A 16,857-nucleotide genomic window follows, 5' to 3' on the forward strand; every position below is an offset into this window, starting at 1 on the left:
TGCTAGAATTTTGTTAAAGATTTTTTGCATCTATGTTCAGCAGTGATATTGTCCTATAGTATTCTCTTTTTTGTGGCATCTTTGTCTAGTTTTGGTATTAGGGTGATGGTGGCCTCATAGAATGAGTTTGGAAGTTTACCTTCCTCTGCAATTTTATGGAAGAGTTTGAGTGGGATAGATGTTAGCTCTTCTCTAAATTCTTGGTAGAATTCACCTGTGAAGCCATCTGATCCTGGGCTTTTATTTTTGGAAGATTTTTTTTATCACAGTTTTGATTTCCATGCTTGTGATGGGTCTGTTAAAATTTTCTATTTGTTCCTGGTTCAGTTTTGAAAAGTTACACTTTTCTAAGAATTTGTCCATTTCTTCCAAGTTGGCATATAGTTGTTGATAGTAGTCTCTGATGATCCTTTGTATTTCTATTTTGTCTGCTGTGATTTCTCTATTTTCATTTCTAATTTTGTTGACTTGATTCTTCTCCCTTTTTTCCTTGATGAGTCTGGCTAATGGTTTGTCTATTTTATTTATCTTCTCAAAGAACCAGCTTTTAGTTTTGTTGATTTTTGCTACAGTCTCCTTTGTTTCTTTTTCATTTATTTCTGCCCTAATTTTTATGATTTTTTTCCTTCTACTAACCCTGAGGTTTTTCATTTCTTCTTTTACTAGTTGCTTTAGGTGTAAAGTTAGTTTCTTTATTTGATTTTTCTCTTGTTTCTTGAGGTAAGCTTGTATTGCTATGAACCTTCCACTTAGCACTGCTTTTACTGAATCTCATAGGTTTTGGGTTGTTGTGTTTTCATTTTCTGTGCATATTTTGATATCTTTTTTGATTTCTTCTGTGATTTCTTGGCTATTCAGAAGCATGTTGTTTAGCCTCCATATGTTTGTATTTGTAATAGTTTGTTTTTTTTTTTTTTTCCTGAAGTTGACATCTAATCTTACCGCATTGTGATCAGAAAAGATCATAGGAATGATTTCATTTTTTTTGTATTTACCAAGGCTACATGGCAGCAGCAGCAGCAGATTTATGGCACAGGATGTGATCTATCCTGGAGAAGGTTCTGTGTGCACTTGAGAAAATGGTGAAATTCATTGTTTTGTGGTGAAATGTCCTATAGATATCAGTTAGGTCTAAATGGTCAACTGCATCATTTAAAGTTTGTATTTCTTTGCTAATTTTCTGTCTAGTTGATCTATCAATAGGTGTGAGTGGAGTATTAAAATCTCCCACTATTATTGTGTTACTGTTAATTTCCCCTTTCAAACTCGTTAGCATTTGCCTTACATATTGCAGTGTTCCTATGTTGGGTGCATATATATTTATAATTGTTATATCTTCTTGGATTGATCCTTTGCTCATTATACAGTGTCCTTATTTGTCTCTTTTCACAGCCTTTATTTCAAAGTCTATTTTATCTGATATGAGTATTGCTACTCTTGCTTTCTTTTGGTCTCCATTTGTGTGAAATATCTTTTCCCAGCCCTTTACTTTCAGTCTGTATGTGTCCCTTGTTTTGAGGTGGGTCTCTTTTAGACAGCATGTATAGGGATCTTATTTTGTATCCATTCAGCCAGGCTTTGTCTTTTGGTTGGGGCATTCAACCATTTACATTCAAGGTAATTATTGATAAGTATGATCTCATTGCCATTTATTTTGCTGTTTTAGGTTAGAGTTTATAAACCTTTTCTTTGTTTCCTGTCTAGAGATGATCCTTTGGCATTTGTTGAAGACCTGGTTTGGTGGTGCTGAATTCTCTGAGCTTTTGCTTGTCTGTAAAGCTTTTGATTTCTCCTGAATATTTGAATGAGATCTTTGCTGGGTATAGTAATCTGGGTTGTAGATTTTTCTCTCTCATCACTTAAAGTATGTCCTACCATTCCTTTCTGGCCTGAAGAGTTTCTATTGAAAGATCAGCTGTTATCCTTATGGGAATCCCCTTGTGTGTTATTTGTTGCTTTTCCCTTGTTGCTTTTAATACTTGCTCTTTATGTTTGACTTTGTTAATTTGATTAGTACGTGACTTGGGGTGTTTTGCCTTGGGTTTATCCTGTTTGGGACCCTGTGGGTTTCTTGGACTTGGGTGACTATTTCCTTCCCCATTTTAGGGAAGTTTTCAACTATTATCTCCTCAAGTATTTCCTCATGGCCTTTCTTTTTGTCTTCTTCTTCTGGGATTCCTATGATTCGAATGTTGGAACATTTAACATTGTCCCAGTGGTCTCTGAGGTTGTCCTCATTTCTTTTAATTCTTTTTTCTTTTTTCCGCTCTGTTTCATTTATTTCCACCATTCTACCTTCCACCTCACTTATCCTATCTTCTGCTTCAGTTATTCTACTGTTGGTTCCCTCCAAAGTGCTTTTGACCTCCCTTACTGCATTTTATTCATTATTGATTGACTCTTTTTTTATTTCTTCTAGGTCCTTGTTAAACATTTCTTGCATTTTCTCAATCCTTGTCTCCAGTCCATTTATCTGTAACTCCATTTTGTTTTCAAGATTTTGGATCATCTTTACTATTATTATTCTGAATTCTTTTTCAGGTAGGCTCCCTATCTCTTCCTCTTTTGTTTGGTTTGGTGGGCATTTATCATGTTCCTTACCTGCTGAATATTTCTTTGCCTTTTCATTTTGTTTTGATTGCTGTGTTTGGGGTGGCCTTTCTGTATGCTGGAAGTTTGTGGTTCCTCTTTATTGTGGAGGTTCCTCTCTGTGGGTGGGGTTGGATGAGTGGCTTGTCAAGGTTTTCTGGTTAGGGAAGCTTGCATCAGTGTTCTGGTGAGTGGAGCTGGATCTCTTCTCTTGGAGTGCAATGAAGTGTCCAGTAGTGAGTTTTGAGGTGTCTAACGGTTTGGTGTGACTTTTGGCCACCTGTATTTTAATGCTCAGGGTTATGTTCCTGCATTGATGGAGAATTAGTGTGGTATGTCTAGCTCTGAAACTTGTTGTCTCTTGGGTTAAGCTTGGTTTCAGTGTAGGTATGGGGGCTTTTGGATGAGCTCTTGTCAATTAATGTTCCCTGTAGTCAGGCATTCTCTGGTGTTCTCAAGTTTTGGATTTAAGTCTCTTGTCTCTGGCTTTCAGTCTTGTTCTTACAGTAGCCTAAAGACTTCTCCATCCATATAGCACTGATGATAAAACATCTAGGTTAATGATGAAAAGATTCTCCACAATGTGGACACCCAGAAAGGTTCATAGAGTTACACGGAGAAGAGAAGAGGGAGGAGGGAGATAGAGGTGACCAGGAGGAGAAGAGGGGGAATCAAAAGGAGAGAGACCAATCTAGCCAGTAATCAGGTCCCTAAGTGTTCTCCAAAGCCCAGAACACCCAAGAGATTCACAGAATTAAGTAGAGAAGAGAAGGGTGAGGGAGGAGATAGAGGTGATCTGAGGGAGAAAAAAGAGAGTCAAAAGGGGATAGAGCAATCAAACCAGTAATCACACCCTTAAGTAAAAACGGTTACTGAAGATTAGATTCTTAAAGGTACAAAATTGAGAACAAATACCAAAAAGCAAAGATTAAAAATCTAGAGTAGAGGTTAGACTCTCAAAAATACAATATTAAAAATACAATACAAAATGACAAAAATGATAAAATATATGAAATTTGCTTTAAAATAGGGTCTTTTTTTTGAAAGGTAATATCAGGTTATAAAAATGAAAATTAAAGGAGTAATAAAGAACTTAAAAATCAAACAAATTTTAAAAATTAAAAATGATAATAGTAAAATATATCTAGGAATTTCTCTGGAACTGTTGAGGGCAGTGTGGGGTCAATTCATTTTCAGATAGCTCCTTGTTCCAGCTTACACTTCTTTTCAAGGTCTATAGGCCCCTTCCAATGCTTATTCAATACTAACTACAGGGTTTTAATCTGTTGCACCTGTCACTTCCAAAGTGGTTCCCTCTTTGTTTATTTTGGCTTCCTCTGTTTGCAAGTCTGTTCAGTGTCTAATTTCTGCCCTGACATAAGGGGACAATAGTGGTCACTTATTTAGGCTAACTTGTTCAGTTGTGCTGTGGAGAGGGAGGTACACTGCACATAATATCACTGGTGTGTGTGGGGAGTGCTTGCAGTGAATGGACCACACTGCATTTGCCGCAGCTCAGAGCACCTGTGCTTTCCCGGTCTACACTGCTCAGGCTCCAGGTTGCTCTGCAGGGGAACTTTCCAAAGCGGGCCCTGGGTTTTGTGCACTTCCCAGGTCTAAGCTGCTCAGGTTCAAGTTCTCAGGTACTCCACAAGGCAAAGACTTGGTTGGGCATGCGTTTTGTGCCCTTCCCAGGTCCGAGCAGCTCAGGTGACCAGGTGCTTGGTGAACGCACTGTTTCAGGTGGTCTGTGTATCTTAGTCATCTCCCTGGTCCCAGCCTCTCGGTTTCCTGGGTGCACTGCAAGAGCACTGTCTCAGGTGTGCCATGTGTCTCCTCTGGGGAGCTGATCTCTGGCTGTGATCCTCCTGGCAGATGTCAACCGTCCAGGATCCCAGGAAGACTTGGTTAGCAACTGGGAGCCTGCTCATAGTTTGGTGGAGGATGCCATCTCTGGGGCCGAGATCGTCATTGCCCCTTGCCTTCTGGCTCTGGCTGTTGCCAGCCTGCCTCTCTGCCTCCGGAGAGGGGATGGGCCGGTCCGCAGCTGGCTAGCTCTCCTCTGGTATTCGCTCAATCCTTTGTTCTGTGAGCAGGCCAGGCTGTGACTTAGGTTGGAGTTTTTAATGGGAAAGTTCTCTCTCTTTCCTTTTTTTTTTTTTTTTTCCTCTCTGGCTATCCTACAGTTTGGGTTGCTATCTCAGGTTAGCTCCCTCAGATTGTCCTCAGGGCATTCAGGCTTGGTCCTTACCCTAAGCATGCAACCTGAGTCTCCTTGTCCAGCCCCTACTTGCTGGTGGCAGACTGGAGCATCTGGGCTACTTCCCTGCTGGGAGTTGCAGTTAAGCGCATATTCTGTGGGTTTGTTTGTTTGTTTCCTCCCGGTTATGTTGCCCTCTGAGATTCCAAATCTCCCCACAGACCCACCAGTGAGAGGGTTTCCTGGTGTTTTGAAACTTCTCCTCCTTCACAACTCCCTCCCTGGGACGGGTCTCTGTCCCTAACTCTTTTGCCTCTCTTTTTGTCCTTTATATTTTGTCCTACCTCTTTTCGAAGAGAATGGGCTGCCTTTCTGGGTGCCTGGTGTCCTCTGCCAGCATTCAGAAGTTGTTTTGTGGAAGTTGCTCAGCATTTAAACTATCCTTTGATGAATTTGTAGGGGATAAAGTGGTCTCCCTGTCCTATTCCTCCGCCATCTTAGGACCGCCCTCCTCTGTCTGTTAATCTTTGTCACCAGTTTCCTCCTACTGGTTTGTCTTTTCTGTATTTTCAGGAACTTGTGTTAGTGATGTGATGGTAAGTCAAAGTGGTGTTGATGTAGCAGAAATAATATTAGAATAGCAGGTCTTTTCATTATTTTAATTGAAATTGAACTCTTGGAGTTTCTTCCTCTCAATCTTAGGTGTTGGATATGGAAGAGAAATTTCAGCCTCTGTACTGGATTGTTGGAAGTGATTAACAGTGGTTAGAAGAAATCTGGTTGTAGAAACAATGAGCAGAGAAGAATGTAGAGGAACTTGTATGAAAAAAGGTATAGCTTTCAGGGGGTTCAGGAGAAAGATTTGGAAGGCATTTCACCTCAGCTGAAAAAGACTGAGGCACTGGGGTGCAGAATGGTGAGGGGGTGAAGATGCAAAGACTGCAGGAGGGGAGAATGGGATCATCATCCAGGTCAACTCGTACATTCACCATAGCCTCTGTTACATTTCCTTTCTGCTCTCGTTCCTTACTTCCCTCTCTTCCTTCATCTTGATGTGGGAGTCATTTCTGAACTCCGTGTGCATGCTGGCCTTTGAAGGTGGTGATTTTCTTTGTGAGAAATTTTTATAGTATGAAATCCATTTCTTTAGCAAATACATGAATACTCCAATACTTTTTTTTTTTTTTTTAATTTTGGTACCAGATTCAACCCATGCCTCTTATCTCAGAGGATTTCCATTTTACCTGCAGGTTTGACCTGACATTTTGATCCTACCTTGTCAGTTTTGTCCCTTTGAAGATAATTTTTAGTGAATTTATTCCACTTTCTTTTCAGCAGACAAAATAAATTCAATGCCCAAACCCACCATTAATGAGATAATCTCTAGGAAATTATCACAGTAATGAAATCATCTACTTGTTTGTGCCATCAACTAGATAAAAAGTACATAAAGGCAGGAATATGGTCTTACTGTTTTCAGCATTTACAGCACAGGACATGCCTTCCAACAGATAATTTTGATACTAATAAAAGTACATTATTGTGTCCTTTTACTATCCTATTTCAATCCCTTTCTCTCAGCTCAGTGTTGGATCTAATAAATCTGAGTAAGCATCACAGGATGTCCTCCTGTATCTACTGTATCCTTTACCTTCTTCCCTTGTACCTTTATTTCCTTCTGAGAATGAGCCTCTGCAGATCTAAGGACTGAACTGTGTCCCTCTGAATTTCAGTATTGAAGTCCTACCTCCCATTGTGACTGGGTAGAATATAGGGCCTTTAGGGGATAAATGAGATTAAATAAGGCCAAAATGATGTGGCCCTTATCCAATACATAACAGTATAAGAAGATGTTGAGACACATCTCCCTCCTTCTCTCAGAATTCCCATATCCTAACAAAGGCCTGGTGAGCACACAGTGAGGGAAGCACACATGACCTGCAAGCCAAGAGCAGAGAACTCAAATTGGCATGGCCTTGCCTTGCCAGCACCTTAACCTTGGACTTACCAACATCCAGAACTGTGATAAGATAAATACATTTCTGTTCTTTAACCAGCCAGACTGTGGTATTTTGTGGTAGACTCTGGCCTGAGCTGTCTACACAGCAGAATCTTCTCCAGTTCAGCATTTCCCTCTGTCACTCACCACTTCTGTTTCCGGAGTGAGAGCACATGGGGCAGGCCAGAGACTTGAGTGGTGTGAATGGTGTCCCAGGGACCACGTCTCGTTAGATTATTCAAAAAAAATTCTCCTTTTCTGACCTGTATTCAGAGCTAATGAGCTGATTCAAGGTCTCAGTAAATTCACGTCTCAGTTCCCAACAGGAAGGCAGGAGCCTGGGACACTGGGTGAGACCTGCTGTGACGGGGAGAGGTGATTTTGGTCCCAGTTCCAGGTAGGACCAGGCAGCAGACCTGGTTACACAGGAAGAAGTCTCACCTGGATGAAGCAGAGAAGGCTCATGTATAAACTTCCAGATTGTTCACTCCTGTCTTCTGATTCTGGAGGGAAGCCCTGCATTAGTTATGTGTTGCTGTGCAAAAAATAACTGCTGAACTTGAGAGCTGGGCCCTAGTAGCTTTGGGCATATCTACAGGGAGGGCAGCATCCAGAGTGTCTGAAGGCCTATCCTCAGTGGTGTCCCTGGAGCTGGTTCTATAGGCCCAGGAGAAATACCTAGTGCCTCCCTTCCTGCTCCAGATTCAGTGAAGGCACATTGGGAGCTTAGAGTTGGCCATGGTGGGAATATTTATACCACAGAAGTCAACAAATGCTATTCACTGGAAAATTTTTTTTCAGAGATCAGAATATTCATTTTTTAAATACTTACCACTATACTTGTTCATGATCTCCTAAAATCTCTGCTCTGTCCTATGTCTGTGTCTCTCTTGCAGCTCTGGAGTTGAGGCTGAAGGATGGATCCCACAGCTGTGAGGGGAGAGTGGAAGTGAAGCACCAAGGAGAATGGGGAACAGTGAATGATCTGAATTGGAGCTTGGAGGAGGCAGCTGTGGTGTGCAGACACCTGGGGTGTGGGTCTGCTGTTGATGCTCCCAAACGGGCTAAATTTGGACCAGGAAATGGACCCATTTGGTTTCATTATATTCACTGCAAAGGGCCAGAGTCAGCTATCACAGAGTGTAGTTATTCTACTGTTGAAGACCATCATCCCAAGGGTCATTCCCATGACAATGATGCTGGAGCATCCTGCTCAGGTAAGTGCTGTCTGGCTGTCTGATCAAGAATGGAATCCCAAGTAGGAGAAGCCTCAGTCTCACCCCTGAATAAAACTACGAAAATATGGATCACAGCCTTTAGAACATTCTTGGGTGAACATTCTAGTGAGCCAGTGATGCACTGAATGTTAGATGCTCATGGGAGCCAAAGGTCTTGCTTATCACTAGATTTAAGTCTCCATACCCACTGGTCACTGAACCCTTCAGGTCTCTGTTATAAATCATAGGAAGTGGGGATATAGGTCAAATACTTCATACATGTACAACTGCCCAGCTGGACTTCTAGGAATTAGGTTCATCATGGGAGCTTGCTGTATTCTTTCATGGGATGGTCATACAAGTGCAGGTACACAAGGGGATATAGGAAAGGTGCAGGCAAATTAAGTGTATTATACTCAGGTCCTAGAGAGACAGAGTGCCAGCAGTGGGTACAAGGGAGAGGTGGCAATAGAAAAGATGACCCAAAATGGGGTGTGAAAACCCATGAACAAGAAACAATAATCATGATATGTGTATAATTACACTATGAAAAGGCTTGAGGGGGTATCATTGGTGTGTTTGAAGGTCACTAGGTCACAGGGAAGGACAAGAAGTGGGATTTATGTCAGGTGCTAATCTCATCACACTGGCTCACCTGGGTGGGGAGCTCACATCCTATTTGTGGGGATCCTGAGGCTGCAGGAAACCTGAAGTTTGGCAATTACAACACAGAAGCTGGAGCAAAACTAAGGGCATTGAGGTTAATAGAGTATGAAATGATACATGATAAGGGCTCAATCTTGTCTAAGTGTATTTGGCCTGAGCCAAGGTGGAAATTGGCTCCAGTGTCATGTATGGATGTGAGAGATGGACTAAAAAGAAAGCAAGCACTGAAGAATTGAAGCTTTTAAACTGTGGTGTTGGAGAACGCTCTTGAGTGTCCCTTGGACTATGGGGAAATCAAACCAGTCAATCTTAAAGAAAATCAGTCCTGAATATTCATTGGAAGGACTGATGCTAAAGCTGAAACTCCAATATTTTGGCCATCTGATGCAAAGAACTGAGTCATTGGAAAAGACCCTGATGCTGGGAAAGACTGGAGGCAGGAGAAGGGGATGACAGAGGATGCAATGGTTGGTTGGCATCAGTGATTCAATGGACATGAGTTTGAGCAAGCTCTGGGAATTGGTGATGGACAGGGAAGCCTGGCGTGCTCTAGTCCCTAGGGTTGCAAAGAGTAGGTTGTAGTCCCTACAAAGAGTAGGTAGGTTGCAGTCCCTACAAAGGGGTAGGTTGTAGTCCCTAGGGTTGCAAAGAGTAGGTAGGTTGTAGTCCCTATAAAGAGTAGGTTGTAGTCCCTAGGGTTGCAAAGAGTCTGACACGACTGAGCAACTGAACTGAACTGAACAGATATTTGTAGACAGCGTATGGATTTATTCATATATTTTTATCTAGTCTGAATGTCTTGTTTTTATTTGGAGTCTTTAAATTATTTAAATTTAATGTAATTATTGATATATTTTGATTTAAGTATGCTGGCCTGCTATTTGTTCTATATTTTTTTGGTTCCTATTTAAATCTTTAATTGAGTATTTTTTAGTACTCTATTTTATTTACTCTATGGTTTCATTAGCCATATCACCTTTTAAGGAGTTTTAATAGTGTTGAGTTTTTACTCTTTAATCACAGTTTACTTTTAGATGACATTTTGTCACAACACACAATGTCACACGTACTATAGTAAACTTCCACTTGCCTGTTCTTGTCCTTTGTTCTATTTTGTCATATGTTCTACTTACAATTACATTACAAATCTTATAATGTGTTGCTATTATTTTTGCCTTATATATTCTATTATTTTAAAAACGAGAGAAGCTTTTTTATATTTACCCAAAGAGGTACTATTTAGTGCAGTCTCCATAGCTTGGAGAAGGCAATGGCACCCCACTCCAGTATTCTTGCCTAGAAAATTCCATGGACGGAGGAGCCTGGTAGGCTGCAGTCCATGGGGTCGCGAAGAGTCAGACATGACTGAGCGACTTCACTTTCATGCATTGGAGAAGGAAATGACAACCCACTCCAGTGTTTTTGCCTGGAGAATCCTAGGGATGGGGGAGCCTGGTGGGCTGCCGTCTATGGGGTCGCACAGAGTCAGACACGACTGAAGCGACTTAGCAGTAGCAGCAGCAGCCATAGCTTTGGGTGGATCCACATTGTCATCTGTTATCATTTGCCTTTAGTCTGAAGAGCTTTCTGTAACTATTTTGTGCAGTGTTATGTCTGATGACATCAAAGTCTATCATCATTTATCTGAAATCATTTAAATTTTCATTCAATTTTGAAAAGTATTTTCATATGTGACTGAATTCTAGGTTAACTCCCTCACTCCCAGGTCCTATGCTTTAAATATGTTTTGACTTTGTTATGGGACTTAAATTGCCTCAGACAAAAAGTAAGGACAACTTATCATTTTTACCTCTATATAATGTGACAAATTTTTTGACTGTTTTAAGACTGTCTTTTTGTTTGTATATTTATCACTGGATTTCAGCAATTGTATTATAGGGTTTTCTAAGAATGTTTTCTTTATCTCAATTGGGATTTGTTTAACCTCCTAGATCAGTGGGTTTACAGCTTTCATTAAATTTGGAAGAATTCCATCTGTCATCTAACATTTTCTCCTACTCATTTCTTATTCTGAATCTTTAAAAACACATATAATTTGATATTTTTCCACATGCCATTGAGCTTCCATTCATATTTTTATTTTTTTCTGTTTCTGCTTGTGCTTAGATAGTCCCAATTCTTTTATTCTGCAATGTCTAACCTCTTGTTAAATTAATCCAAATAATTGTTCATTCCAGATATTGTATTTTTAGTTTTAGAAGTCCCATTTGTTTTTATTTTTAGTTTTCTCTCTATGTTTATTTTTATGCTTCATTAAGCTTCATTAGTAGTTTAAAGATTTTATCAGCCAATTCAATCATCTCTTAAATTTCAGAATCAATTTTTAACTATTCTTTTAAAAAACTTGTAATGAGTTACTTTTTCCTTTTGGGGGAATTCTAGTAATTTTTTGATTGGATGCTGGAAATTGCTAGGCAATCATTTACTGGTAAAAACTCTAGCAAAAAATAATCAGAACGCACTCAGAAACCAGGGAGTTGTATTTGAAGAATTAGGTTGTTTTTTTTTTCCAGTGAGTCACCGTCATTCTTTTTTTTTTTTTTCAAGATTTCTTTTTTTTTTCCTTTTTTTTTTTAAATTTAATTTTATTTTATTTTTAAACTTTACATAATTGTATTAGTTTTGCCAAATATCAAAATGAATCCACCACAGGTATACATGTATTTCCCATTCTGAACCCTCCTCCCTCCTCCCTCCCCTACCATCCCTCTGGGTCGTCCCAGTGCACTAGCCCCAAGTATCCAGTATCGTGCATGGAACCTGGACTGGCATCTCGTTTCTTACATGATATTTTACATGTTTCAATGTCATTCTCCCAAATCTTCCCACCCTCTCCCTCTCCCACAGAGTCCATAAGACTGTTCTATACATCAGTGTCTCTTTTGCTGTCTCATACACCGGGTTATTGTTACCATCTTTCTAAATTCCATATATATGTGTTAGTATACTGTATTTATGTTTTTCCTTCTGGCTTACTTCACTCTGTATAATAGGCTCCAGTTTCATCCACCTCATTAGAACTGATTCAAATGTATTCTTTTTAATGGCTGAGTAATACTCCATTGTGTATATGTACCACTGCTTTCTTATCCATTCATCTGCTGATGGACATCTAGGTTGCTTCCATGTCCTGGCTATTATAAACAGTGCTGCGATGAACATTGGGGTACACGTGTCTCTTTCCCTTCTGGTTTCCTCAGTGTGTATGCCCAGCAGTGGGATTGCTGGATCATAAGGCAGTTCTATTTCCAGTTTTTTAAAATGTGTTCCTCTGTTGGCCAAGTGATGGATTTTTATTTGGTTTCCCTCCTTTAGTTTCAAAACTTCCTGTGATCCCATCTTACCTGCCACATGCCTCATTTAAACTTAACTTCTACAGCAGTTGCTTCTTCTTTTTTTTTTTCATCCATCTGTATTTCTTAAAATGGTGCTTGCTTATCTGAAGTGGAAGAAATGAAAAAGGATGGCAGGGTTAGTTGGCAGATGGGAGGAGCAGAGGATGATGTAATATCTAGAAACTTATTCCACTAGTATTTCCCTAAATATTTATGTTTTATTCATATTGACACTTTTTTGACTTGGGACTCTCCAAGTTATAGCTTGTTTGCTTGCTGGCTTCTTCCTCTTTTCTATTCCTTTATTTTTGGCAGTGTGTCAGATTCTTTTAAAATTATAGAACATGCATGAATGAAATTAAATGAGATACAGATAAATGGAAAGTTATCATATGTTCACGGACTGGAAGAATTAATATTGTTAAATGTCTGTATTATTCAAAGTGATGTACAGATTTGATGCAATCCCTATCAAAAGTCCAGTGGCATTGTTTGTGGAAATGAAAAAGCAATCCCAAAATAAGAGTGTGTTATTCAATTTTTAGACATTTCTTTAGTTTCCTGTTTTCTTATCATCTCTGATTTTTAGTTTCACTCCACTGTGGTGATAAAAGACTCTTCAAATGATTTAATCTTCTTGAATTTGTTTAGACTTGTTTGTAACCTCACAAATCCTCTATTCTGGACAACACCCCATGTGTGCCTGAGAAGAATGCATAGTTTTCTCTGGATAGGAATACAGAATTAATATAATGATAGTGCATTCTACATTGCTTCAGTCATGTCCAACTCTTTGCAATGCTATGGACTGTAGACTGCCAGGCTACTCTGCCCATGGTATTCTCCAGGCAAGAATATTGGAGTGGGTTACCAAGCACTCCTCTAGGGAAACTTCACAGCCCAGGGATCAAACCCACATCTCTTATGTTTCCTGCATTGGCAGGTGAGTTCTTTACCACTAGAGCCACCTAGGAAGCCCATTCACAGTGACAGTATTAAAATCAATTACTAACATCCCTTAGGATTTTCTGTGACTCCTGACTCAGAAGAAAAGCCTCTAATAGGAAGTGATTTACAAACACAGCTGTCTGGAAAACTCCCACTGAAAACTCCCTCTCTCCCAGGTTATTGATAAATCCTGGGATTTCAAGAGAGATGATCAGGACCAATCCCCTCTCTGTGATTCTCTGAACTTTCTTAACTCATCATCTTTCCCACTGAGATCACCTAATGAATTCTTGGAATTTTTACCATAAATATATGGGAAAACCAAAATGCGATGCCATAAGAATGATTTAGTGATAGTGTCTGTATTTCTACTCTTGAGCTGTCACCTGTCTACAAGTTGGCATGCACTCATGGATCCAGCCTTAGGATTTTTCCTAACCTAAGTCACTTGGGGACTAGGTCCTGTGAGAAAAAAATTGATCAGAATATTAACCCCACAAGTCCCAGGAAAGCTTTCTAACCTGGTCTGGATCATAGGTCTTTAATCTCATACCCCACGTCCTTCAGGGTGGGTTCTGTTCTGCATATCTCTGTGTTCAAATTTAAGTGCCTGCATATTACACAGTTTCCTTGGGTCTGTAGGTCCCAGATTCTAAATGGAAAATTTACTTCTGCACCCAATGCTAAAATATATATTTAGCTATTCCAGTGATCTGTCTTGGGCCCAGTAATTTTCAGGTTTCTAGACCAAGGAATTCACATTTCTAAACAATCTCAAAGCATAAGTTCTTGCGATCCAGCCCTCCCACATTGATCCTGCAGGTTTTTCTGAATTTCTCTTCAGAAACTTGCTCATGAAAATGCAAGTGTGACACTAATTGTCAAATTCTCTCTCCATGCCCTAATATGGAAAAGAAAAGCTTTCACATCACTGCCTGTGATGTGTTGTTTCCATTTGTGAAGCCAGGATCATGAAGACTCACTGGTTTTGTTGTTGTTTCCTCTTAGGATTTGTTCGTCTGGTTGAAGGGGATGGACCCTGCTTAGGCCGAGTAGAAGTACATTCTGGAGAACACTGGACCCCAGTGTCTGATGGGAACTTTGCACTCCCCATTGCCCAGGTCATCTGTGCAGAGCTGGGATGTGGCAAGGCTGTGTCTGTGCTGGACCACCTGCCCTTCAGAAAGTCAAATGGCCGGGTCTGGGCTGAAGAGTTCAGATGTAAAGGGGAGGAGCGTAAGCTCCAGTTCTGCCCCAGAGTGCCCTGTCCAGGGGGCACTTGTCACCACAGTGGAGCTGTTCAGGTGAGATGTAGATCAGGACTTAACCTCCCTGCACACTCTGTTCAGGTGAGAAATGGTGAGATTTTGCTGAAGTCCTATCTTCTCCTACCAGGATACTCAGAAGTCCGGCTCATGACAAACGGCTCCTCTCAGTGTGAGGGGCAGGTGGAGATGAACATTTCTGGACAATGGAGGGCGCTCTGTGCCTCCCACTGGACTCTGGCCAATGCCAACATTGTCTGTCGTCAGCTCGGCTGTGGAGTCGCCCTCTCTACCCACCGAGGATCACACTTTATGGAAGGAGGTGATCAGATCTCAGCAGTCTGATTTCACTGCTCGAGGGCAGAGTCCTTTCTGTGGAGTTGCCCTGTGACTGTCCTGGGTGGTCCTGACTGTTCCCATGGCAACACAGCCTCTGTGACCTGCTCAGGTAAGAGAGGGGGAAGGACTACTGTTACTCAGGATGCTCCTGGAGTGAAATGTCCCCAAGAGCAGAGATTGAGGGAAAACTGGCTTCAAAAGATAGATATTTCACAAAATATCTTTATTTTTTATGAAACGGTTCTTCTAATTGTTAATCCATTTTCAAGTCATGACAAGAAATATTAAGAGGAATAATACATTTAAAAATAAACATTATTATTTACCTACATGTAATCTTAGTGAGCAGTGTATAAGTAATGAGCTTATATCTCACTCAGTGTTTTTTTTCTTTCTGAACTTTCATAAAACTACTTATACATATCTGGTTCCTTTACTCAGCATGCACTTTTTAACTACAAAGACATCCGTTGAAATTCAGGACATTTTAATCTCACACAAGATTATTATTGTTAGAGATTTATTTATTTATTTTTGGCTACACTTGGTCTTTGTTGCTGCACACGGGCTTCCTCTGTTTACAGTGAGTGGGGGCTTCCCTCTAGTTGTGGTGCTCAGGCTTCTCATCGTGGTGGCTTCTCTTGAAGCAAAGCATACTCTCTAAGGCAAGCAGGTTTCAGTAGTTGTGGCTCATGGGCGTGATAGTTCCACAGCATGTGGGATCTTCCTGGAGTGGGGATGGAACCCATGTCTCTTGCATTGGCAGGCAGATTCTTAACTACCAGAGAGGACCATACAATATTATTAATTTATTTTGAAATACATATAAGCCTGTAGTTGTTAGCTTTTTGTTTGGTTTATGTTGTTATTTTAGAAAGGCTTTAATTACATGTTCAGTATTTTTAATGAAATCAGGATTATTCAGATTTCCTTTTCATTTTTCCCTTGTGGCTTAGACAGTAAAGAATCTGCTTGCAATACAGGAGACCCAGGTTCCATCTCTGGGTTGGGAAGATCCCCTGGAGAAGGACAGTGGCAACCCACTCCAGTATTCTTGCCTGGAGAATCCCATGGACAGAGGAGCCTGGTGGGCTATAATCCATAGGATCACAAAGAGTTGGACATGAATGAGTAACTAATATACACACATTCCTTTTTGTGTCAATTTTTCAAGTGGTCGTTTTCAAAACATTTCTTCATGTGAACTAAATATTCAAAAGTCTTGTCAAAAGCATCATAGTGCTTTAAGATGTCTGTCCATTTGTTTCTGTTTTAAACAATGAATTAGCTGTATATCCATGATCAAAGGAGCCTCCTTGAAAGCTGTGGAATCTGGTGCTAGATGCCAAGGGACCAGGAGGATGTTCATTCACTTGTGCACCCAGTGATAGGAAGTGAGTCCTTTGTAAGGTCTGTGCAGTCAGCAGGAGCCAGTGAACCTACTCCAACCCCTCTAGGCAATGGTCAGGGAAAACCTGGAGAAACCTGGAGAATGCTGAGTTGGTCAGACACCTACAGATAAGAGAAAACTTCTCAAAGAGAAGTCCATGATTCCTGAGGGTAGATTTCAACAATCTATGCTGCTGCTGCTAAGTCACTTCAGTCGTGTCCGACTCTGTGTGACCCCATAGATGGCAGCCCACCAGGCTCCCCCGTCCCTGGGATTCTCCAGGCAAGAACACTGGAGTGGGAAAAAAAAAAAAAAACAAGAAAGAGAGCAGGTGCTAAGAGTTCTTTTTCAGTGCTGTCCCTCCTTCCAAGGCAACACAGCATGGAGGAGACCTAGGCTTTGGGAACTTTTCCTTGGGGAAAAAGAGAAAAAATCTGTCAGTGTCCAGCTCCCCAGCTCAGTGGGAGGCACCTGGAGAAACCCTTTTCTTTCTAATAGTACCAAGAGTTCTGGGGCCAGACCTCATGACTGGGGGCAGAGAAAGGATGTGAAAGGTTATTGAGAATGTCAAAGGGTATAAGATGGATGCACTTTTTGCTGACTGTACTCAAGATTTCAACAAGAAACTTCTGCACAAGCCTCTGGGGAAACCTCACAGAAGGATTGCTGTCTCTGGGCCTGTGGGCATCCCCAGTGCCCTCAGTACTCAACCCACACCTACCTCTACTCTGTTGACAGCTCCCTGTGTGTATTCCCAAGTGTGGAGTGTGAGAGTAAACTCTAGTAAATGGAATGTTTTCAGGAAAACAGAGCAGACCTGTGGGTAAGAGGGTAACCACACACTTGAGCTGAAGTAGAATCTTCTACAAACAAAAGAGATGTTTCCAG

The 16,857-nt window shown here is 40.8% G+C and overlaps 1 protein-coding gene and 1 long non-coding RNA gene across 2 annotated transcripts in view; one reads left to right on the top strand and one right to left on the bottom strand.

The window, feature by feature from the left end:
• The window catches only part of LOC786796 (antigen WC1.1), a 118,566-nt gene that overhangs the window by 39,059 nt on the left and 62,650 nt on the right, over positions 1–16,857 (top strand). Inside the window, 2 exon segments of the mRNA XM_059887262.1 lie at positions 7,685–8,005; positions 13,984–14,688. Coding sequence (XP_059743245.1) covers positions 7,685–8,005; positions 13,984–14,688 — 1,026 coding nt within the window.
• Positions 7,575–14,159, bottom strand: LOC132345383 (uncharacterized). Its single transcript, XR_009494734.1, has 3 exons — positions 13,959–14,159; positions 12,037–12,131; positions 7,575–7,718 (listed from the first exon to the last, which is right to left on the bottom strand). It is a non-coding gene; the product is annotated as an uncharacterized lncRNA (long non-coding RNA).

The sequence above is a fragment of the Bos taurus genome, chromosome 5 (assembly GCF_002263795.3).
Source record: "Bos taurus isolate L1 Dominette 01449 registration number 42190680 breed Hereford chromosome 5, ARS-UCD2.0, whole genome shotgun sequence".
Lineage (NCBI taxonomy): Eukaryota > Metazoa > Chordata > Mammalia > Artiodactyla > Bovidae > Bos > Bos taurus.